At 43.9% G+C, this 25,099-nt stretch overlaps 1 protein-coding gene across 3 annotated transcripts in view; it reads right to left on the reverse strand.

Moving 5' to 3' along the window:
* Positions 1-25,099, reverse strand: part of mtmr11 (myotubularin related protein 11) — a 129,431-nt gene that overhangs the window by 42,550 nt on the left and 61,782 nt on the right. Inside the window, exons 1-2 of one of the 3 annotated variants that reach the window (XM_017708740.2) lie at positions 21,220-21,663; positions 4,832-4,901 (exon numbers count right to left, since the gene is read on the reverse strand). In XM_017708740.2, the coding sequence (XP_017564229.1) occupies positions 4,832-4,901; positions 21,220-21,273 (124 nt within the window). In that variant the 5' untranslated portion in view covers positions 21,274-21,663. Of the gene's footprint in view, positions 1-4,831; positions 4,902-11,924; positions 11,979-21,219; positions 21,664-25,099 lie in introns of those variants that run through there. The other 2 variants (XM_037533966.1, XM_037533967.1) reach the window with 2 other exon arrangements.

Genomic DNA, 25,099 nt, shown 5'->3' on the forward strand with positions numbered 1-25,099 from the left:
TATGGGAATTTCTGACCGTTCTTCCAGAAGCGCATTGTGACACTGATGTTGGACAAGAAGGACTGGCTCACAATCTCTGCTCTAATTAATCCTGAAGGTGTTCTATGGGGTTGAGGTCAGGGCAATCAAGTTCTTCCACACCAAACTGGCTCATCCGTGTCTTTATGGACCTGCTTTGTGCACTGGTGTGCAGTCATGTTGGAACAGGAAGGGGCCGTCCCCAAACTGTTCCCACAAAGCTTGGAGCACAAAATTGTCCAAAATCTCTTGGTGCTGAAGCTTTAAGAGTTCCTTTCACTGGAACTAAGGGGTCGAGCCCAACTCCTGAAACACAACCCCACACCATGATCCCCCCTCCACCAAACTTTACACTCGGCACAATGCCGTCAGACCAGTACCGTCTCCTGGCAACCACCCAACCCAGACTCGTCCATCGGATTTCCAGACGGAGAAGCGTGATTGGTCACTCCAGAGAACTCGTCTCCACTGCTCTAGAGTCCAGTGGCGGCGCTTTACACCACTGCATTCAATGCTTTGCATTGCACTTGGTGATGTAAGGCTTGGATGCAGCTGCTCAGCCATGGAAATCCATTCCATGAAGCTCTCTACGCTGTCCTTGAGCTGATCTGAAGGACACATGAAGTTTGGAGGTCTGTAGTGATTGACTGACCCCACTCTGTCATTTTACGTGGCCGACCACTTCGTGGCTGAGTTGCTGTCGTTCCCAATCGCTTCCACTTTGTTATAATCTCACTGACAGTTGACTGTGGAATATTTAGTAGCAAGGAAATTTCACGACTGGACTTGTTGCACAGGTGGCATCATATCATGGTTTGGACGCGTGAGTGAATACTTTTAGAAATATAGTGTACGTCTCAGTATGTGCTAATGTCCTGTTATAGGAAAAAAAATTCAGACTCACTTTGCCCTGCTTTGAGCTTTAGCTCAGCTATAGACACTTTTTTTGCATCTCTGGCAGGAAACTTTTCTTTTAACTTTTTCTGAGGATATAGTCGCTCATCATTCGCCCACTTCTTGTCTTAATTTTTTCTGCTCCACCTCAAATGGTGCATGAGGCTCCAAAATGTAACTGCTGCACCATTTAAGGTGGAACCAGAAAATCTGAAGGAGAAGCTGGCAAATTTTTAGTGTTTCAGTTTCTCATAACAGATTAATCATATCAAGAAACCAGGATGTTGCCGACTCCTGACCTAAGGGATTCTTTCTTTGATGGATTAACTGGGTTTTATTTGTGGATATTCATTGGTTCAAACATTCAAACATTTCCTCAGAGAAGATTTAAATGCTACTGCTATTATTATTATTACTATTATTATTATTTGTAGCATGACATGTGCTAACCCGGGCTCAAGGAGGACGCTAGAGGCAGGGTCTTGATGGCCTCTCTTTCTGCTGTGGAGACTCCCTTGATGTGTTGGCGTCCTCCGCCCGGGTTTCGGCACCACTGTAGCACGGGATGTGCTACCCTGGGCTCAAGGAGGATGCTGGAGGCAGGTTTCACCGCTGCAGCAGATGTTACTTTTATTTTCCCACAAAATTAATGAAGTAAACTCAACCAACACTAAGCTGGCCGTTTGTCAGTGGCTCAAGCTGGCTAGACTTTTCAGCTCTTCAGTCTCTTTTTTGCTGCTGCTTGTCCCTCCTCACTCGCTCTGTTCCCTCTCAGCTCTTTTTAAAGGTCACCGCTCACCACTCACCACTCCGCCTCCTCGCTATCGCCCCCAGCTGCCAGCTCGGCTGCATGGGTCAAACGTAATCCCCTCGCTGTGCAACTTCCTCTGGTACCTCCTGTAGCCTGCACCAGCATTGTCCTCCTCCTCCCGCTGCCACTCCCGTGAATTCCGCCCCCTGCACACTCGTGGCTCTCTCGCCGAGGTTCGTCACCGCTGCATGTTCAGACCCCGCCTTTCTGCCGGCTCTCTCAGCCGTCATCGCCGGGGCCCGGGGGGCGGCACATGCTACATTATTATTACTACTACTACTACTATGTTTTTATATATTAATAAATACGGATGTATGATGTTTGGTTAAATTTACTCAGTCGCCACTGAGTTTTAAACAAGAAGGTTCAGAGAACAACCTCACCATCATTTACTTCCAGAAGTTATGATGCAATGTTTTCCTCTCCTTTGTCCTTAATATTCAGGGAACATCTGGCCTTTTTCTTGTCTACTACTACGTCTTGGTTTTGACTCCGACTTGTGTGTCCAGTTCGTGGTCTTCACTACAAAGCTATAAATAGTTTTTGAATAATGGCTGGAAAACTTGTACATTAAATGCACTCCGCTGGTGATGACCAACCGGTGGGAGGCAGGGACAGAGTGTTGAGGTGTAGACTGCAGGAGTTTATTTGTGTGTACGGGAGGGGAGGGGATTGAGGAGGGGCTTGCACCTGAAAGTGAACAGCAGTGGGGAAACTCGCACGGCGTCCTACAGAGGTGCTGAGAATAACTGCTGATATGAAACGTTAAAGATTAGCTTGGCAGGGTCACGTCTGTGGCCTGCCAACACCGCTCTGTAAAGCTCCCGCTCTGGAGAGGTGCTGACACTGAGATTATGGGTGGTGGGGGAGGGAGAGAGGGCGGGGGGAGGGTCTGGGCTGTGCTATACACACTGACTGATTGTTCTCATGCCATTCCCCTTCAAAAACCTGCTCTGCGACGGTCTGAGGGAGCTGGAACGGGACATGCTGACGGGACTCTGCTGTAACTACCCTGTGGCCTCGTTCACCAGAAGAGCGAAATCTAACGCCACAACAGCAGCGTTATCACACAACGTGTCGAATCAGCGGTTCTGTGTACTCCAGACTAGGGTGGCACATGGTGGTATTGTGGGAAAGGGAATGTTAGTCCGGAGCTTCATGTGCCTTGAGCCCATGTTACTAAAAACAGGGATTTAAGTCAAAATAACACTAACAAATATTTGGTGGGACGTATTAAACATGAACCTTTGTAATTAATGCATTCTGTGCTGCATCAAGCAGTTTATTTGCAAATATCCTGAGAAAACAATGACCAATTCCAAATATCCTGACTTACTCGATAAAGCGCTTTACATGTAGGGCTGCCACCAATGATTCTTGCAGATATTCAGTGAAATAGGAACTTCGCTGATTTTTCTAAAATTCTGCATAATCAAACTGCCGAGTTGTAAACAAAGTCATTTGGAGTGGTTTGCAGAGAAACTGACCGAGCCAGATTTCTTTCCAATGGTGGTGTTGGGAACCAGCGGTCAGGCTAATGGTAATACAGAGTTAATGGCTTTTAAAAACATGTTTTAAAATCAAATCTCATCTCAAACAAGATATCAAATGGTATTAAAGGCTTAAGAAGTCTGGTTCCTATCACCCCTGTGAACAATTCTGCCTTCAATCTAGAGAAACTTGAAGTTTCGCTAGAACGGCACGTTTCACGTCAAACCACTCTGAGCGACTGTTTACATCTTAATTATTACAATTTTTAGTTTACAATTAATTATGTAGGAATTTAGAACAATCAGTGGAATTCCTCATTAAACCTTTCAGTATTATTTGATTAACTGACTAATCTATTACACCTTCCCTGACTCCACTCTTCTCGCTGCAAAGTTACGTGTGTGAGAGAAGCCGTTGCTTCTTTTATAGCACAACTAAGGCTACGTCCACATTAGCAGGTTGAAGTGGCACAAATCAGATTTTTTGCCCTAATGTGACTCAGATCTGGTGTTTTCAGGGCTGTGTGGACACAAATCTGATCTTTTCAAATCTGAGCTGAGCCACTTTCATATGTGTCCTAGATTGGATATGCATCCGATTCATGGCCATGTGACCTTAATGTGACGCTCAGATCAGAATTCATGTGATTTTTTTTTTCAACTGCACGTGTGCCATCATTCAGCGTTACCATGGCAACAACGTCGAAAAGACGTTAAAGCCTGTAAACGGTGGAAAAGCAGCTCATCTCACCTTTTTCTCCTCCGTCTGGCTCTAATAATGAAGCTGAGAGCTGATCAGAGTTAATGATCTTCTCAGCGAAGCTCGTTCTGCTCGTTAGTTTGTGCTGATGATGCAGCGATTCAGTCACGGGACGTTACTGAGTAGGAGGAGCTCATGAGGGTCATTTCAGGACGCAGGTTGATCACATTAATGACAGATCTGAATCACTTACATAAACGAGTGTGAACCGTCGAGTCAGAGAGATCGGATTCGAGCAAAAAATCAGATTTGAGCAACGAGGCTTGTAGTGTGAACATAGCTAAAACAATAGAAGCCATATCGCCCCCTACATCGCTTGTAGAGTACTGCAATCTATCGGAAAGCCATTGCATATAATATGCACGTCACTTAAACAACACCTTTCCAATTTGTATTACTAATGCCAACTGTCGGTTTTATCTAGGGATTCACAATGCTATCAGATTCCGATCGGCATCAGTAGATTAAAAAAAAACTGGCGTTGGACTTGGCGGATATATTGAACTGTATTTTGGAGGAGCGGAACGTTTAGGCAACTCTGGGTTATTGGGCTACAACATCTACATTTTATTCAGTTTACCACATTTATGACCCAATACATAAATCTTATATTTTTCCATAATGCTATTCCCGGTGGATGTACTTCTCATTTCTACATTTTACAAATGGTTATGCATTGGATTCAGTGTCTTCAGATACATACATGGAAAAAAATGCACATCAGCATCCCACAATTCCCATATCAGTGCATCTATGTCATTATTTACACGGAAAAGGCATTCCATATCTGTCCCTCAGAGCAGATACTACAGCAGCTTTAACTGTGAGTAAAGAGTGTTGTGTCCTTTAGGGCCTTACCTGGCAAACAGCACAGGCCAAACATGTCTCTCCCCCGGGCATGAAGACCACTTTGGTTCATTATCCTCTCCTGTGCAGGTGAAAACAAGACAACGACACAGATGAGACAAAGATTCATACAGCATATAACGAAAGCATAAGATTCATCCAAAAGTCATGTGCAATAAATGCATGACCAGCATCCTACATTCCTGTGCTGTTAAGACGTGGTTAGATCATCACGTCAGACCTCCACATGGCTCTGAACTCACTGCAGACAGAAGTCTAATAAGATATCAGAGTGCCTGGAGAAGCCAAATCAACATGCCTCCATTACTTCATGTTTCCATAGCCTTTGAGCTCTGTTTCTGTCTGGGCTGCTTCAGCCAGACTCAAGCTTTCCTTTTCTTGGCAGATCAACCCCAAAGTGACGGATTTGCAGAAGCCCAGCCGAGCCGATCGTACATGTGGCTCCACTTAGCAGTAAAGCTCATTGCCCCCTTCCTCAACGGCTTTTGATGGACTAAAACCACCAAGAAGCTAAAGTTCTGCAAAAATAGAACACTTTTTTTTCCCCCTTCCTCACAGAACTCTCCAAGGCCGAGAAACCGAGAGGCTCAGACAGAGGCACCATGTCTTCAAAGCTCGTAACCTCCAGGCCCTACACCTTTAATGACAGCAGCTTTTCTTCTCATGCAGCTTTGCACCACCTCTCTCCGTACCAAGAACTAGAAGAAATGAGAGCTTCACACAGCATGAGAACGATGGGCTGAACTAATTCAATTCCTTTTCAAGGCACGAATGCGACATCCTGCTACTTTGACAGTGAGATCTTCTCTGCACACATGAAAACTCTACCAAAGAGACGTTTTAACCCTTTAAAGGGTCAGCCGTAAAAGGTTGGCTGGTGGGCCCAATGTTTTATTCCACACAAAATTGGACAGTCAGTTTGCATGGAAGTCCCTGTAGGTAGTGAATAATAAGCTTTAGTATGTTATAAGCCTGGGTTTTTAAGGTCTTCAAACATTACATGGAGGTAGCTTGTACAACAGACTCTCTGCAAAAGCTTTACTCCTGAATTCTCACTGACTTGCGCAAGTATTCCGAGTATTTGGGATTTAAGGTGCAACTGATTTTGTAGACAAAAATCAAGCAAAAGGCTAGTTGTACATCAAGTTTCAAATGGGTTTCTGGTTGAAAAAGACCAAAAAAGGTCAAGATGAAAGCCAAAGAAACTTGGATTTGTGCTCAGTGGCGCTCTAACAGAAACAGCTGGGAAAGTAGGAATTCCAGTGTGAGCATAAATGGGTTAAGAAGTTTTAATACTGGATTTAATTCATATCCAGGAAACAGACCCCTGACCACCCCTTGCCCCCTCTTTCAGACTCCAGGTCGAACATCCGGGCTCAGACAAAAATTCTAACGATGTGATTACTAAACCAGGTTTGACTCTGAGGACTAAAACAACATATTTGAGCAGCTCTTTTCCACCAGTTTTGTTGGACTAACCCCCAAGAGAAGAACTGAAAAACACTATAAAGCATTTACAAGACACAAAAGCCAGTGGTGGGTTGGGTGGGTGTTGACATGGATTGTTCAAGGCTCGAGCGCAACATCCAGCAAAATATACACATAGTTTGCATGTGATTTCAAGGTTTTGTGCGGTCATTCTTAATTTAAATTTCCAGTTAAAACAGCAGTTAAGTACTTCTACTTAAGTCTTTTTCCAACAGATATATTCAACAGAGAATTACACACAAGCCTCCAATGTTACACATAACAACTCTCAATATTTAGCTGTCCACCCAACAAAAGTCTCAAAGGAGTCTCCCCCTTCAACAGCCACACTAAACAACTAGTTACGGAGAAAACTTTGCACGAGAACACGACTACTGGACATCTGAGATGTGGAGTAAGGCTTTATGTACTGATAAGTCTGATGTAACAATAATTTGGGCACTTGGATCGTGAGACTTCTAAGACTGAATTTGGAGGTGTGGTAAAACATCCCTGCAAACTAAAAGCAGGTCTTCCGAAAAAGAACGGAAGCTGTAACAGAAGTAAAGGCCGGACACAACGAACATTAGATTAAAATTAAGAGACCCTTATTAGTCCCACAACGGGGAAATTTCACCTCTGCATTTAACCCATCTGGGCAGTGAAACACCACATACACACTAGGGCGCAGTGAGCACACTTGCCCGGAGCGGTGGGCAGCCCAATCCGCAGCGCCCGGGGAGCAGTTGGGGGTTAGGTGTCTTGCTAAAGGACACCTCAGTCATGTGCTGTTGGCTCTGGGGATCGAACCGGCGACCTTCCGGTCACGAGGCTGGATCCCTAACCTCCAGCCCACGACTGCCCCACAATCGGGAAATCGGTATTACGTTTGATTTCTGCTTAGGCTGTGTGATCTTCTCCTTGTTGTCCTGACAGTAAAAATGAATAACTGCAAATAACTTTCATAATATTATAAATAAAAAACGATTTATTGAAAACACAGTAAATCATTTCTGCTCGTTGGATCACACAAACCACCTTGATTCATCAAAAACCCTCATAGAAACTCATCTGGAACATCTGAGGTTGTTCAGGATGAGGACGACACACAATGATCAAAACCAAAACTGTCAGTTATTGATGATGTTACCAACCACAAGGTGCACTTATCCAGCTATTGTTTTTGGGCCTGGTAATGAAGCTGAAGGTTCATGTTTTCAGGTGTGAGGCTTTAATAATGAACACAATGTGTCAGACTGCCAGTTATTTGTGGTTCCACTGTCATGTCCACAGCACATGGATGTTGCCTCCAACTGGTCTAATTCATCTATAAACAGTTCAGGAGCTCCATGTTATTGGGTTTAACTTACCCTCCTGAACCTTGTTGATAAAATAAGCTATAATTAAACTTGTAGCTCTTGCGATTTGAAACATTGTGATTGTGATATAAAACTCTGAGCCCTATAATTAGCCAGTGTATCCTGAGTCTTGGTTCTCTACACTGTGTAAAGCATATCTAGCTCATTTGGATTGTTTTTGCTCTGATCTCTCCTAAAAGGACAACAAAGGGAATCTTACACAGTACTAAGCATGACATGCACATAAAACATTTTCTGAAATGAAAATCCCTGTTATTTAATCTGCTTGTGCTTTAAACTGTTCTTTCAAACAAACGTGTTGCATCCTGCAAATGCCATATACTGCAAATACACTATATTTCCAAAAGTTTTCACTCACCCATCCAAATCATCAAATTCAGGTGATCCAATCACTTCCATGGCCACAGGTGTATAAAGCCGAGCCCCTAGGCCTGCAGACTGCTTCTACAGACATTAGTGAAAGAATGGGTCGCTCTCAGGAGCTCAGTGAATTCCAGCGTGGTACCGTGATCGGACGCCACCTGTGCAGCAAGTCCAGTCGTGAAATTTCCTCACTACTAAATATTCCACAGTCCACTGTCAGTGGGATTATAACAAAGTGGAAGCGATTGGGAACGACAGCAACTCAGCCACGAAGTGGTCGGCCACGTAAAATGACAGAGCGGGGTCAGCGGATGCTGAGGGTCATAGTGCGCAGAGGTCACCGACTTTCTGCAGAGTCAATCACTACAGACCTCCAAACTTCATGCGGCCTTCAGATCCGCTCAAGAACAGCGTAGAGAGCTTCATGGAATGGGTTTCCATGGCTGAGCAGCTGCATCCAAGCCTTACATCACCAAGCGCAATGCAAAGCGTCGAATGCAGTGGTGGAAAGCGCCGCGACTGGACTGGACTGAATAAGGCTTCTCCGTCTGGGAATCCGATGGACGAGTCTGGGTTTTACGGTTTCCAGGAGACGGTACTTGTCTGACTGCATTGTTCCAAGTGTCCTAGTTTGTTGGAGGGGGGATTATGGTGTGGGGTTGTTTTTCAGGAGTTGGGCTCGGCCCCTTAGTTCCAGTGAAAGGAACTCTTAAAGCTACAGCACCAAGAGATTTTGCACAATTTCATGCTTCCAATTTTGTGGGAACAGTTTGGGGACGGCCCCTTCCTGTTCCAACATGACTGCACACTAGTGCACAAAGCAGGTCCATAAAGACACGGATGAGCCAGTTTGGTGTGGAAGAACTTGACTGGCCTGCACAGAGTCCTGACCTCAACCCCATAGAACCCCTTTGGGATGAATTAGAGCGGAGACTGTGAGCCAGGCCTTCTCGTCCAACATCAGTGTCTGACCTCACAAATGTGCTTCTGGAAGAACGGTCAAAAATTCCCATAAACACTCCTAACCCATCTGGAAAGCCTTTCCAGAAGAGCTGAAGCTGTTATAGCTGCAAAGGGTGGGCCGACATATTAAACCCTATGGATTAAGAATGGGACGTCACTCAAGTTCATACGTGTGTGAAGCCAGACGAGCGAATACTTTTGGCAATATAGTGTATGCAGTATGTATAGTTTGTATATCATATTAACATTATTAACACCAGTTCACCTCACACTGATGCCTTCAATGTGACAACACAAGCACAAAAAGTCTGTTCAGTAGGAACCAAAAAACATCTGAGGTTGCAGTTTTTGCTGAGGTTTCAATTCTGCTAGCTCGGTCACGTGGTCACAGGGGGTATCGCTCCATCTCCTCTTCCCTCCCTCTGCATTTTCTGTGACTTTCTTTTCGTCTCCCTCCCTCCCAGCTTCTGGAGTGAGAGGCAGCCAACAATCATCGCACTTTCCATTGCTCATGGCTTCCCTGCTTCTGTGGCCAGAGAACGCAGTCAGTCCACCTCAAGGCACATACCACCAAAATCCACCGCCCCCTCCCTCAAACACACATACCCCCCCCCCCACCAAAACAGGAGAGGCTTGAGGCAGCAGAACGAACGGTGGGAACACAGCAGGCCGGCAGCACATAAAGCTCACGCCGTTAACTTTATTGGCTGCTGCCAAAAGGCACAATGGACTTCTGTGTTGGGCATCAATCTTCAGCTAAGTGAGGCAATAAGGGCCCAGCAGAGCACTTCACTTCACGTCTACTGTTTTAAGGAGCGCAGAGCTGGAGTGAAAGGTGCTTTGTCACTCGCTCGTATAATTTTCTCAGTGCAGGGACTATGATTTATGAAAATGAGCAGGAAAGTGGTGAGGTGTGGTTAAAAATGGACTGTCTGAGAAGCTTCCTCTCAGAGAAACTGCATTTTTGTGCACTTGAGGGACTCCAAAACGAGCGACTTCAAGAAGCCTAGAACACCTAACATTGACGTTTTTACCCATTTTTTCTCAGTTCTGATGTAGCCAGTTCAGCAAGGAGGGTGAAGGCTGGCCATGTGCGCTCAAGCTGTTTGAATACAGCAGCCCAGGAAAGCAAACTAGCTTGAAGTTCTTTGAATTCGTCATTAAAGCTTAAATGGTGCAACAGTTCCACTCTGCTGCATAAATTAATCATTTGATTAAGTGACCCTTATTAGTCGCACAATGAGGAAATTTAACCTCCGCATTTAACCCATCCGTGAAGTGAAACCACACACACACACACACACACACACACACACACACACACACACACTAGGGAGCAGTGGGCAGCCCTATCCTCAGCACCCAGGGAGCAGGTGGGGGTTAGGTGTCTTGCTCAAGGACACCTCAGTCATGTACGGTCGGCTGTGGGGATCGAACCGGCGACCTTCTGGTCACAGGGCCGGTTCCCTAACCTCCAGCCATGTGGCAAATACATTTTTTATTTATTTTGTAAAAATAAAATAAGAAGCCTTTAGTAAAGATGAGGTGTATGGAGTCAATGCAACTTGCTGTACATGCATACGAGAACATGGTAAAAGGATGTTGACTATGTAAAAGTATTGCAGATGAACTCATGAGCCATGACTTTAGCTTCTTGTCAGAAAGTCTAGAAGTTTACTTCCCTTTATGTGGTCAGGGACTGTCTACTACAGCAGGAACGTGACATTTAACAGACATGCAAATTAATCAACCAGAGCTGATGTTTAGCGTGAGAGTTAGGGATCCAAAACTGGGCTAGATGAAAAACAAAGCTGCTGGAAAATGGAATACAGCGACTGTGTCTTACATCAAAACGCCCAGTCATGACACGCAGAGCAGGTAACGGCTTGTTTCACAGAGTCTGTTTTTGTTTATTCAACAGATCGACTGTAGCTCTACATGGTACAGCAAAAAGCTCATTTTTCAATTTAAAGTTTTTGTTTAATTCTTATTCCCGCATGTGTCCACGATATTGGTCATTTGTTAGCTTTTTAAATGAGTTTATATTACTTTTAAACGTTCAATCTTTTAATGTTCATCTTGTAAACTAAGGACGTGCGCTAAAACTAATTGTCACAAAAAACATATTTTGCAAAATATACTTTAAAAATTAAGAAAAAAAAGAGGAACTAGCCTTGGGACCAGAAGGTCTCTGGTTCGATCCCTTGAGCCAACAGTACATGACTGAAGTGTCCTTGCCCAGAGCACCTAACATCCCAACTGCTCCTCGGGCACTGTGGATAGGGCTGCCCACCGCTCTGGGCAAGTGTGCTTACTGCCCCCTATTGTGTGTGTTCACTAGTGTGTGTATGGGTGTTTCACTGCACAGATGGGTTAAATACAGAGGTCTAATTCAAGCACAGTTGGCCAATGGTCCTGAATTTGATTTCTTTGGGGTAAATTTGATCATTTGCCTCTTCTTTTAAGAGAACAAACTCAACAAAGCAGCCTAGACCAGGACAAGAAGGCAAAGACTCGATCACTCATACAATGACTCCACAACAAAGACTACATGAGGCTTTGATCACTGCACAGAGCTCTGTTGTGTTTGATGCCTAGAAACCTGGAGGGAAAGGTCGACGCTGTGATGCCTTTGATTATGCCCCTCCTTTGTGGCCAACATACCCCTGAAGCCATGTTCTGTGATTTTACAAACAGAGCAGTGGTTCTGCAACTTCATTCGTCATAACACAACAGCCGGGCCTGTAACCTGAGAGAAACCAGTCTCTCCGTTCATCAAAGCTCACAAACAACAGCCGAAAACAGCGTCTCATACTGGCTTAAAGTTAACCAACACAGTTTCCACAGTTTATAGTGGCACTAAAATCAACGTTATTTCAAGAATGAATAGGTATAAAGCTTACTGCGCTTACTCTGTCATTTCTCTTTCTCTAGCCTGCTGCGCTCAGCCAGATACCAGAGGGACGTCCAAGCTTATAAAACCTATAAACAGTAACAGAGGCCTTAAACAGGGAACCAGAAGGTGTGTCAGCTTGCGTCAATCGTTGTGCAGTTTTATGCAACAGTTTTATTACAGCAGTTTCCACGAATGTGCTGCGCTGCTCATTCACAAAGGCTACATTCACATTTCCAGGCTGAAGTGGCACAAATCCTACTTTTTGCCCTAAAGTGACTCAGATCTGGTGTTTTCAGGGCTGTGTGGACACAAATCTGATCTTTCCAAATCTGACCTGATCCACTTTCATATGTGGTCCTAGATCGGATACGCTTCATTCAGCGTTGCCATGGCAGTAGCATAGAAAAGACATTAAAGCCTGTAAACGGTGGAAAAGCAGCTCGTCTCACCTTTTTCTCCTCCGCCTGGCTCTAATAATGAAGCTGAGAGCTGATCAGAGTTAATGATCTTCTCAGAGAAGCTCGTTCTGCTCGTTAGTTTGCGCTGATGATGCAGTGATTCAGTCACGTGACGTTACTGAGTAGGAGGAGCTCATGAGGGTCATTTCAGGACGCAGGTTTGAATTTGAATCTCTTACCTAAACTAGTGTGAACCATCGAGTCAGAGAGATCGGATCTGAGCAATGAGACTTGCAATGTGAATGTAGAGAAAGTCTCACAAGCAGCCACTGAGGGCAGGACATGCATGGATAATCTATATAGAGGAAACATACGCGTTTAAACATATTGGCTTAATTAATATTGTTCCAACATTCCTCCACATATAGGCTTTACTTCCCCAAAGTACACTAACAGTCCACCCAGGTATATTTTGCCACAGTTTGAACAATAATTGGTTTATAAAATATTATCAAAAACTGTAGTGTTAAGGGCAGCATGTGCCTGGGTTCGATACTCCCAGCTGGGTGACAGGGGCCTTTCTGTGAGGAGCTTGCAGGCTTTCTCCGTGTCTGTCAGTTTCCTCCTATAGCCCAAAGACATGCAGTCAGGCCACCTGGACAAGCTAAACTTTCCCTAGTGTGTTTGCGTTTGTGTGTGTTGATGTGTACTTCTGAGTCTCTGCCCTGTAATAGACTGGCGATGTGTCCAGGGTGTTTCCCGCCTTCTGCCCAATGATCGCTGGGATAGGCTCCAGCAGCCCCATGAGCCAGGAGGATAAGTGCTTTAGAAGATTAATAAATAAGTGCAAAAATGTTCCGTATCACTATCCAAAACCAACAATATGCATCCTAACATGAAACCCGTGCATCGTAATTACATTGCAAAACTGCACAAAAGCAAAGAACACAAACCTCATACAGAACCACAGACTTGCTGAACTACTCGTGACACTGTTATGTTGTTCGTGATAACACACAAAGAATAAAAATGAATACAAAGCTTCAAGCTCAATCCAAAGCCAGCAGAGAAAGTAGAATGTCTGTTCAAGAACGACAGATTCCTGTTTGTGTCAGTAGAGGAAGGTTCTATGGGACTGAGCTCTGGGGTTTGGGCCCAGATGGAGCGGGTTGGTGTCTGTCTCATATTTATACCAGCCCCCTCCACGCTTTTTTAATCAGCCTTGATCTCCAGCCACATGGAAACAAGCTGGACCGCAAGTCTGACATTTTTGCTTCAAGAGAAGTCATTGTGCTGGATGGAGTCCGGATAACAGCTTCCACAGAGCCAGGGACGGTCGGCACATTTGAGGGATGGAGGAAGAAAGAAGTCTTAATCTGGAATCATAGAAATAGAAGCATGAACACCAAGGCCTAACCTTCACTTCAGTAAAGAGCAGGAGCGGACCACTATATCGCTTAGACAATGAAATCAGCCAGCATTAAGACTGTATCGGTATCACTCAAAATCCCACCAGTTAAGCACTGAATTGTATGTGGTATATTTTAAATTACACTCCACAACTATAATCTATGACTAATCTATAGTCATTTTCATTTCAGGCAGGTCTTCTTCTTTGGGGCTGTGCTGGATTTGCTTCACCATCTTCCAGTAATGCCAAGTTAACACAGTCATCTTAAGAAGCTCAGGGTTAAGGCTGATTTATACTTCTGTATAGATGCATGCACACTATGTGGCTGAAAGTATGTGGACACCTGACTATCTATATGACCTTGCTGGACATCCCAAACCATGGACATTAATATGGAGCCTCCACTCTTCCAGGAAGGCTTACCGAAAGATTCTGGAGTGTGTTTTGTAGGAATGTGTGGCTGTTCAGTCAAAAGATCATTTGGGAGGTAAGCCACTGATGTAGGGCGAGAAGACCCAGCTTGCAATGGATGTTCCAGTTCAACCCAAAGGTGTTCACAGTGGGGTTGAGGTCAGGACCACTGGAGTTCCTCCCCATCAAACTATGGTCTTTATAGAGCTCAGGTTGTTCACAGGAGAGCAGTCCTGCTGGAACAGGAAAGGGCCTTTCCCCAAACTGTTACCACAAGGTTGGAAGCATGTACAATATCCGGCCACTTTATTAGGTACAATGTTCAATGGCTTGTTAACATGCATAGCTAATCAGCCAATCACACGGCCACAACTCACTGCATTTAGGCGTGTAGAGGTGGTCAAGACAACTTGCTGAAGTGCAGACCGAGCATCAGAACGGGGAAGGGGATTTAAGTGACTTTGAACGTGGCGTGGTTGTTGGTGCCGGACGGGCTGGTCTGAGTATTTCAGAAACTGCTGATCTACTGGGATTTTCACGCTCAACCATCTCTAGGGTTTACAGAGAACGGTCCGAAAAAGAGGAAATATCCAGTGAGCGGTCAGTTGTGTGGATGAAAATGCCTTGTTGATTTGAGAGGTCAGAGGAGAATGGGCAGACTGGTTCCAGATGATAGAAAGGCAACAGGAACTCAAATAACCAACCAAAATCTCTGAGGGACGTTTCCAACACCTTGTTGAAAGTGTGGCACGAAGAATTAAGGCAGTTCTGAAGGTAGTTACTAATAAGGTACCTAATAAAGTGGCCAGTGAGTGTATTTGTCTTTATATGCTGTAGAATGAACAGTAACTTTCACTGGAACTAAGGAACAAAACCCTGAAAATAGCTCCAGATCATTATCCCTCCTCCACCAAACTTTACTGCTAGCACTATGCATTCTGGTAAGTAGCGTTCACCAGCCATCCACCAAACCCAAATCTGTCCAACAGACTGCCAGATAGTGAAGCACGATTCACCATTCCAGGGAACACATTTCCACTGTTCAGAGTCCAGCTGACATTGCGCAAAGTGACCTTTGGCTTATGTGAAGCTGCTCGGCGTGAAAACTCATTCGGTGAAGCTCCCAATGTTCTTCTGCTGAGGTTGCTTCCAGAGCCAGCCACTCTGTAGTGAGTTGCTTCCAGAGCAACCACTCTGGAAGTGAGTGATGAACCAGAGGGGGCGATTCTTGAGCTGCATGCTTTAGCACTTGGCAGCCCCACTAAGCATCTACTGCGTCGTGGCTGAGCTGTTGAAATTGTGGCAAAGGTGGAATCCTCAGCACCACATTTTAAGCCACTGTGCTCATTTGTAGGTCCTATTCTAATATCAGTGTTTGTCGACAGAGCTTGTATGGTCATATTCTTGATTTTATACTCCTATAATATGGACGAGTGTCCATACATACTTCTGGCCACATAGTTTATTATTTATATTGTTTAACATAGTTTACATAGTTTAACTACTGATCTGCTTTGCAGAGCACTGCAGAGGTTATGATTTCCACACCTCTAAAATTTCAACTACACGGCATTTTCAGAGCTGCTGGCTATCTGGTAGCATTGGGGGCGCAATGAGACAAACAATATTGGACCCAAACCAGAACTAGAGTAAAATCAAGCCTTTAAATAACCCATCGTCAAAGTATTTTCTGTACATTCTGTTCTGGTTACTGACCCTCAGTGCACATGGTCCATGTTACGTAAGAGAATGTTGGCCTACAAGAACATCTGCACACCATGGGCACGCAAGCTTGCAGACACACGTATGTGAAGAAGTCAGTCTTCAGTGCTGATGTATATGATATCTAAGGATTAAGAATGGGATCTCAATGAGCTAATCAGCTGATTTTTCCATTTTAGACTTGCATTTAAAAAGTTTCAAACAATTGACAGGACAGTTAAACTTTTATTTATTACTGTTAGTGTGATAATTAATCGTCAGCTAAAATTGACAGCTCTACAGTTCCTCGCAAGGTTTCCTCCTCTTGCTCTTAGGGAGACTTTCCTTGCCACCTTTGCTGTCAGCTTGCGGATTTGGAGCGTGGACCCAGATTTCCGGTACAGTTGCTTTGCGATGATGCCAGTAGTAAGAAGTGCTACATGAACAAATTTTGAACTGAAATGAATCGACTGGCTCAGATAAATAAATGTTGTCTACTAAAACCTTTTCTTCTGCTTAACGCTCATTTTTCGGATTGTTCCCATATAACAGTATCAAAATCACTACAATCTCACTTTCTTTCTCTGGATGGACAATAAGGGATGGCCCATCTTTGAAAGCATCTGCTGCTGCTGAATCAAAGAGCCACCCTTCCAGCTGCAGTGATTCAAGGTCTTGGATTTTGAAGAGCAACGCTGATGCTGCACTGTATGCGCAAGAAGTGCTCCTCATTCTAAAAACGGACGAGCGGTTGAAGTAGGCGGATCGCAGTCTTGGTGAAAAGACAGAATGTGGTAAGACTGTATTTTCATTCTTTTACACATAACCTCAGTGCAAACCCTGAGACAAACGAACAAATTCTCAACCCAAACATGAGCCTGGGTGGCCCGCGCTCATCGCCGCGCACTCCTCAAGGCCGCATACACCCCGACCGCCTTTCTGCAGATTGCTTTGTTATATATATATATTCAGAGCCGTGGTAAAACCAACACGTCACGCGCTCCTCTCCGCCTGCTGTTGCCATGGCAACAGCCAGATGTTGAGGCCATCATAACTGCTGTGCGCGTGAGCGGGGCAGGATGGTGTGCTCTCCCCTCCACAGCGGCTTAAAAATAGCCAGAGAAAAGTTCAGGAGCGGGACGGAGATCCAACGGGAGCAGGACGATGACACCACGCTGTTAAAAATGATGGTTCTTCAGTAAAGGAAATGGTACTATAAAGAAGCATGAACACTGAAAGAACCCTAAAGGGTTTCTTGCATCATGAAATGCTTCCTCAGATTGGTGGAATATGTACTGCAGCTGGTTCTACGTAGAAGCCTTTGAAAAGAGTTCCATACAGCTTTAATAAGGGTTCTTCTATTGTTACAAGCTTGGCAAGTAAGAACCCTTTTGGGTGCTATTTAGAACCATTATCAAGAAGGTTCTAAATAGAACCGTCTAAAATGCACTCTTAACCCTTTTATGGTGCAAAGGACCGTTCCAGTGTTCATGGTTCTTTACAGAACCATTTTCTTTATTAAAGAACCCTTAAAGAGCTATCGTCCCCAGGAGTGCATGCTAGGCGGATTTGAGAAGTCGGGGCTTGTGCTGATGGTAAAATTCTTGGCTGATACAAATATTACAATACTGACAATGAAAGTCTGGATCAATACTGATGATTTCATTATTGGCTGACACCAATTAAAAACGTCAGAATCAATATCGTTAACAGTTCTGGGCTGATACTGATAATAAAATTCAAGGTCAATACTGACAATGAAAGGCTGGATCGATACTGATGATTTAATTATTGGCTGACACCAATTAAATTTGGTGTCTGAATCAATATCAATAATTTGGGCTGATATTAATAATAAAATTCCAGGTCAACACTAAAAATACCAATAATGCCATTAGATTTTTGGGTGATATGAACAATAAAATTCTTGGCCGATACTAATAACAAAGCCAGGACCAATACTGACAATAAAATTCTCTGCTGATACCAATAAGAAAACTCCAAGTTATAATAATTAATACCATTAATAAAATTCTGGGGCTGGATGAACAAACAGAGCCACAAATAAAGAATAAAATCGGACTTTTTTTGGTTAAAAAAGCTAAAAATGCAAGTCAAGTCAAAAATCGCTGCGTAAAAACCTGCATATTCGGGTGTCGCAAGGAAATATTAAAAAATTAAACAGACAATGGCTGCGGGCATATCAATATTGTTATTGATAACAACATTGAAATAAATAATATAATATACAATACATAATAATAAACATGTTATTGTCATGTGAAATTAACGTAGGCATTAATTAAGTGTTACTCGTTAAGAAGTGACGATGATTTGAGGTGCGATCAATGTCAGTAAAACGACAGTCTGAAACTTTAAGGACTTAAAGACAAAAAGCTAAATATAAACATAACAAACCTGAAGCAACCTAGTCCTATAACACCAATAATGATATTCCTGGGAGATGCCAATAATAACATTACACATTGTTAATAATAACACGATTCGGGGTCACTAACAAAGGATAAATTTCCAGGTGGATCCCAACGATAAATTCTGGTCAGATACTAATAATAAATCTTATCTGATACTAATAATATAATTCTGGAGTGACACTGATATTAACCTGTCAGCAGGAGACGGCACAGGACCCTAATACTAATACTCACAAGACGGGGCCAAGCCTAAACTCACCACACACACAGCAGGAAACAGAAAGAAAAGATTAGCCACGCCAATTTAAAAACCCCGGGTCAATACTGAGAATCAAATCCGGGCCTGATCCCAATATCATACACAAAGTTCTGTGCTACCATTGATGTTTCCACAGACAAAGATGGAAAATAAGTACAAACCAGTGGTGAAAACTTCCAACCCTAAACTCATCCACACGCCATCTTTAGTAGCTCACAGATGTTGCGTAAAGCTGCTGTGAGGCAGGAACCCGGTTCCTAACGGTTCCACATCAACGTAACCTCAGGAGACACGCACAAAAGATTACAGGCCTACAGCTTCACCATAAAGTGCTCCTTCAGTCGAGCAGACCTAAACGCGGGGTACAGTGGCCTAATTACTATTGTGCGAAATGAAACGGGGCCAAAATAAATCTCCCAAAGTCAAACAGGAGAAGCGAAAGAGGCATTTAAAGGGATGAAATATATATATATATATATCTATATCGGTGCAGAGAAAACAGAAAGAACTAAAACACAGTGAATAGATGACTGCAACAGCACGGCAAGCCTGATTTGAGCAGTGTTGGGAGCAAATGCGAGAGCTTACTTCAGTAATGAAGAGTAAAGTACGACATATTACATGTTCATCATACATCCAGTGATGTAACATTACATATGTGGTATATTATGTTGTCGGAAGAAAACCTCGCATCTCCATTATTGTTATTTTTCAGTCTTTGACATGATTTGAAATTGCTTGTTGTCCTTTACACTGTGTGTAATTGTCATGAAGAACGGACCAAAAGAAACGACCCAAAACTACCTGGAAGAATGTCTGGTTCCATTGACTTAGTGTTCCTTATGAGGCTTTCTTCCGACAACAGCTACACATATATATATATATATATATATATATATATACACACACACACACACACACACACACACACATTATATATATGTATGTACACAGTATATATACACAGTATATGTGTTTGATATGTTCGGAATTGCTTTGATTGTAAAATGCAATCAACGTCTAAGACTGAACTCTCGAAGTTTGGAAAATATCCCTACAACATTTCTTCGGAAAAACTGTAAGCAAGTCTGTATTAAAGGCGAACAGTGGATACCTACACTAAAAAAAATATCAGACATTATAATTAGTTACTACAAGATGTCACTGTTGCCGGAAAAAAAACCTCGTATCTCCAAAATGGTAGCTTTACAGGAGAAGGAAACACCTTACATTACTTTTAATGTAAGTGAATGGAACCAGACGTCTTTCCAAGCCGTCTTAGGCCGTTTCTGTTGGTCCGTTCACCATAACATTTCCACACAATGTAAAGGGCAGCAGGCACTTTCACTGTGTCAAAAACTGAAAAAACGACAAGAGCGATAAATTCCACTTTTTACCCTAATGCTGAAAACGAATAACACGCTCAAATAAACGAAAGGGTGCTCTTTGACTTTTGCACAGTAAAGCCTACATTTAGGCTTACTTGTTATTATTTTAAACTGTTTGACATATCACAACTGAAATAATCCTACTATAATCATACTGAGCTTCCCAGCCTGTGCATTTAGACTGTCTGAGCTACACCATGTGGTGTGGTCAGAGCTCTGGCCATTACAGGCACAGCGTCTCAGTAGAATAACACTCGGACACCAACGTAAAGGGGAGCGCCGCTCATTTTTCAAATCAGCTGTACAGTTAAATGGTTAACATGTAAACCAAGTCATTCCGAGTGGTTTGGTGTGAAGTGCTTCGCTCCAGAAAAACTTGCTGAGTCAGAACTGTTCACAGTGGTGGTGATAGGAACCAGACGTGCACCTCTAAAAGCTCCTCACAGAAGGTTATTATGTGAAATGGTCACGAAACACTCAGCCTGATGTTGTTATACGGTAGTTTTGCTAAAACTAAATTAACAATAACAAATTAATTTCATCCGTTTACTTGAACCCATTCACGGTGGAAGGATACACAAAGGGTGTTCTGAGGTAAAACAGTCCTGAAAAATTTCACATTTTCTACTATTTTACCATCAACATCACACATAAAAACACAGAGGTCACGTGTGTTCACCGGTGGTTTTGGATATAAAATAAACGGGCTATATCTGTGTTGTAAACATCAGGACGCCTGGTTCCTATCACCACCACTGTGAAGAAACCAGAGTCTGCTCGTTTCTCTACAACTGAACCATTTCGTACCAAACGACTCCGGACGACTGTTCACATCTGGAACGCTGAATTACGCAGGAATTTTCAAAAAGGAGTGGGATTGTCCTTTAACCACTAACAACATTTCAGAGTGTAGTATCTAGTAGAACTGTCTTAAACTAAATTTGACTGGGTTCTTTCAGTCCTACATATTATTCCTCTTCTGGCACACAAAAAAAAGTGTAAACAGACGAGAAAAGTTACTAAAGCACTTCAAAACTGCAAAAAAGCTGCTGGACCTTCCACTATTTTGGCTAAAGCACCCCAAGACATCATCTGTTCCAAACGTCCCACGAAAAAATGACTCACCAAATAACAAGCCTATTAAACTCCATGACTAACTGCATCTGGTGGGCTCCTAAACAGAAAACTTTCCCTCTTATTCGTCTTTCTATGAGGTATCTTGCGCTTAACTGACTTACAGAGGCTGAAAAACGTAGAAAAGAAAGTTTTTAAGCCCCCCCAGAGGCTTTTAATCTCCCCCCCCCTTACCTTGATGTCTGGCATCTGCCTCACTTTAAAGGTCGTCTTCGAGCCGGGCAGCATCTTGACCGAAAAAAGTCTTCAAATTCAGCTACAAAGCCAGGCGAAAACGGACGGAGGTGAAAGTGGGTCAGTTAAACGAGTCCCAGAGCTCACTGGACCCCATATCTCTCCGAACAGAGGGGTCGGTTTCGAGGGAAACGAGCTGCAGTTTAACGGAGACTCGACCCCAAGCCCGGATTCCCTCTCCGCTTCAGCCTGACGAGGAGCCTCTCAGCACCGCCACCAGGCTCGGTCATGTCGCCTGAGGAAAACAGTCCTGGCTCTAAAAGCTCAACCCGCCTCCGCGGAGCTACACTGAGTGAGGAACGGTAAAAATAAAGAACCCAGCCTTTCCGCTTTGTTTACGCCTTCGCCATAGTGAAAATGACACTGGCGCGTTACACAGCAACACAAAAAGGGGGAGAGACAATCGGGTGGCTGCCTCTTAAAGGGCCAGCTCGCTGGTGAGACGCAGGCTACAAGGCCGAGAGGTGCATCCACACACCCACCGCATCAGCAGCGGAGGCCTGGAGGATGAAGCTCCAAGTCTTTTTCCGTTCCTCTGAACCTGTGCGTAATATTCACACCTAAACGCCCGCATTGCACTGCTCCATTACCTACATACAAACAGCGGAGCCTAAACCACACTAGAGGAGCCTAAACCACACTTCGCCCACTAAAGGTCACCACACCTGAAACCTGAAACGCGTTTCTGTTCCTACTGCACTGTTTCTACTCTCACTGTCCAGTTTATCAGCTTCACTGACTATATCGGTGCACTCTGTAGTTCTACAGTTACAGACTGTAGTCCATCTGTTTCGTTAGTCCCCTTTCACCTTTGTTCTTCAGCGGTCAGGACCTTCACAGGGTGGCGGATCAGACGCTGCAGTTTTTCAAGGTGTCCACTCTACTGGACACTCTTACCGTGTTGGTCCACCTTGTAGAGGCAAAGTCAGAGATGACAGCTCATCTGCTGCTGCGCAGTTTGTGTTGGTCATCCTCTAGCCCTTCATCAGTGGTCACAGGATGCTGCCCACAGGTCTCTGTTGGCTGGATATTTTTGGTTGGTGGACTATTCTCAGTCCAGCAACGACACTGAGGTGTTTAAAAGCAATGCTGTGTCTGATCCACTCAGACCAGCGCAACACACACTAACAATCCACCACCACGTCAGTGTCACTGCAGTGCTGGGAATGACCCACCACCCAAACAGTACCTGCTCTGTGAGGGTCCCGATCATTGAAGAACAGGTGATAAAGTATGCAGAGAAACAGATGGACTACAGCTGTTAAGTCATTAAGTACAAGTTATTCATTTTCAGTCTCATCACCTAAATTTATGATTTTCTCCAGTATTTGCTGAACCTTTGCACACCGTTTATCACAGCTTCCATTCTTTTCAGGAGTCTTGCTTTCAGTTTTGCAGAGACATCTGCAGGGATATTTTGCCACACCTCCACTGATTTAGCAACCCAAGTAATCACACATTCAGAGACGTTGAGTTCTGGACTCGTCTACTGGTGGTCAGTCTATTGTTTTGAGAACCCCAGCAGCATCTTGGCCTGACTGGCAAATTTTGCTTCTCTTTTGGCCTAATAGACTAATAAAAAACATCCCAGATCAGAAACTACGTCAGTGCTGATGAACTTCTAGAACTGCAGTGGAACTTCTCAGTACATCCAGCATCTATCAGCCTTAGCAACCAAAGTTTATTAGGCTGTTGTGGCGAAAGCTAAAAGTGAGAGGTGTGAGCAGCAACGAAAGCAGGCCAGGTGCTAAATCAACATAACAGAATGAAAATAAATGCAAGAAGAATGACCGCACCTAAAAATAAAGGTCTGAATTGGAGCAGAGGACAGACAGCTTCCTGTTCTCTCTGATACAGAAGCAGAAGCAGTGAAATAGTCAGAAAAGTTGCCATCTATAAAACTGTACCTGCAGACATGTAACTGAGTGAATATAAGTAGTTGCTACTCACCTTTATCTGCTTCTAGTCAAGTCGTCATAACTAAGAAACAGTCCTTTGTTCCCCCGCAGATAATAACCCATATGCAGAGGTGGAGACCCAGTTAGCACAAATTGTCTGGCCCACTTGTGGGCCACATTCTTGGGTTTGTTCTGGCCTAGTATATGGCTGGGTCCTCCACCGGCTCTGACCCACATGCTAAAGCAAATAGAACATTTACATTTACAGCATTTAGCAGACGCTCTTATCCAGCGCGACAAGAAGTGCTTTGTCTATCTAGAGAAAGTATCTTTGGTAGTTACCAATAGGTTAGAGAGAAGGACGGTCCTGAGCTCAGATACTGCTAGAAACAAAGTCTCTGTAGATACACAGAGAAAAGGAGCAGAGCTGAACACAGAACTCTGTGCCATTCAATACAATACAATAAAATACACAGTGCAATACAATAAAATATAAGTGCAGCTTATAATTCAGTGTGTGAAGAGACGTGTCTTCAGTCTGCGTTTGAAGACAGTGAGAGACTCTGCTGTTCGGACAGCCAGTGGGAGTTTGTTCCCCCACCTGGGTTCCAGTACGGAGAACATTCTCGATGTTTGTCTTCCGCACATCTTGAAGGATGGCGGGTCAAGCCGAGCCGTACTCGAAGCTCGAAGGGCTCGTGGTTCAGTTCGAGATTTCACCATTGCCATCAAGTCGGTAGGGGCTGCTCCATTTTTGGCTTTGTAGGCAGCTTTAGGGTTTTAAACCTGATGCGTGCAGCTACAGGAAGCCAGTGAAGGGAGCGCAGCAGTGGGGTGATGTGGCTGAACTTGGGCAGATTGAAGACGAGCCGTGCTGCCGCATTCTGGATGAGTTGCAGAGGCTTGATGGTCTGCATGGGAAGACCAGCCAAGAGCGAGTTGCAGTAGTCAAGCCTTGAGATGACAAGAGACTGCAGTAGCACCTGGGCGGCCTCTCAGGTGAGGAAGGGTCGGATCCTTCGGATGTTGTACAGGAGAAACCTAGATGACTGAGTTAGGTTCAAAATGTGGGTCGGGAACGATAACTGGCCATCCAGAGTCACACCAAGACTTCTTGCCTCTACAGACGGAACAATCAGAGAGTTCTCAAATGAGATGACAAGATCATGATGAGGACCTGTAGTTGCAGGGATGAATATTAGCTCAGTCTTGCTGGGATTGAGCTTCAGGTGGTGAGCTGCCATCCAGAACTAATATATGTGGCCCAAATCTGGCCCAACTTCATTGCTGGTTCACAACAATCACACCAAAGTTGGCCCACAAAAACAGACTGTATTAAGCTGTCCAGCTTCTGGTAATGTTCTGTCCCACATGCCTAACCTCTGCCCGATGGTCAACCATCAATTACGTAGGAAAGCCAGAATTGGCCCAAAACTATCTGGGTAACATGGCCCAAACCAAACTGAAGTACAACTTCTGTTACTTCAGAAAAATGTTGATTCAAGTAAAAGTATCTTTAAAAAACTTTGGAAGTACAAAAGTAGCAAAAACTACTTCACCCATACGCAGTTCAAACATACATGCAACAAATAGAAGCTCGCAGTCACCAATTAGCATGATGAATGAATAATGCTGATGCCTTGCCTTTCATTAGCACTAATAACCGAGCCATTTCTCTTGAGAGCGCCAGTGAAACCGCTTAGTACACCTACGATCTAGCACTGGAACTGAAGTGTGTTGGTCACCATTGTTTTCTTTTTGGTCTGAAATAAAACGCTAATGCTAAAGTGAGAGGGGTGAACATTAGCGGAGGCAGTTCAGATGCTAAACCAACAGAACAAAATTAAAGCCAAAAAAAGAAATGAGAACTGAATGTGAAAGACTAAACTGAAACTGAGAGAAAGGTAGAACAACGTCCTGAC

Source organism: Pygocentrus nattereri, chromosome 24 (assembly GCF_015220715.1).
Source record: "Pygocentrus nattereri isolate fPygNat1 chromosome 24, fPygNat1.pri, whole genome shotgun sequence".
Lineage (NCBI taxonomy): Eukaryota > Metazoa > Chordata > Actinopteri > Characiformes > Serrasalmidae > Pygocentrus > Pygocentrus nattereri.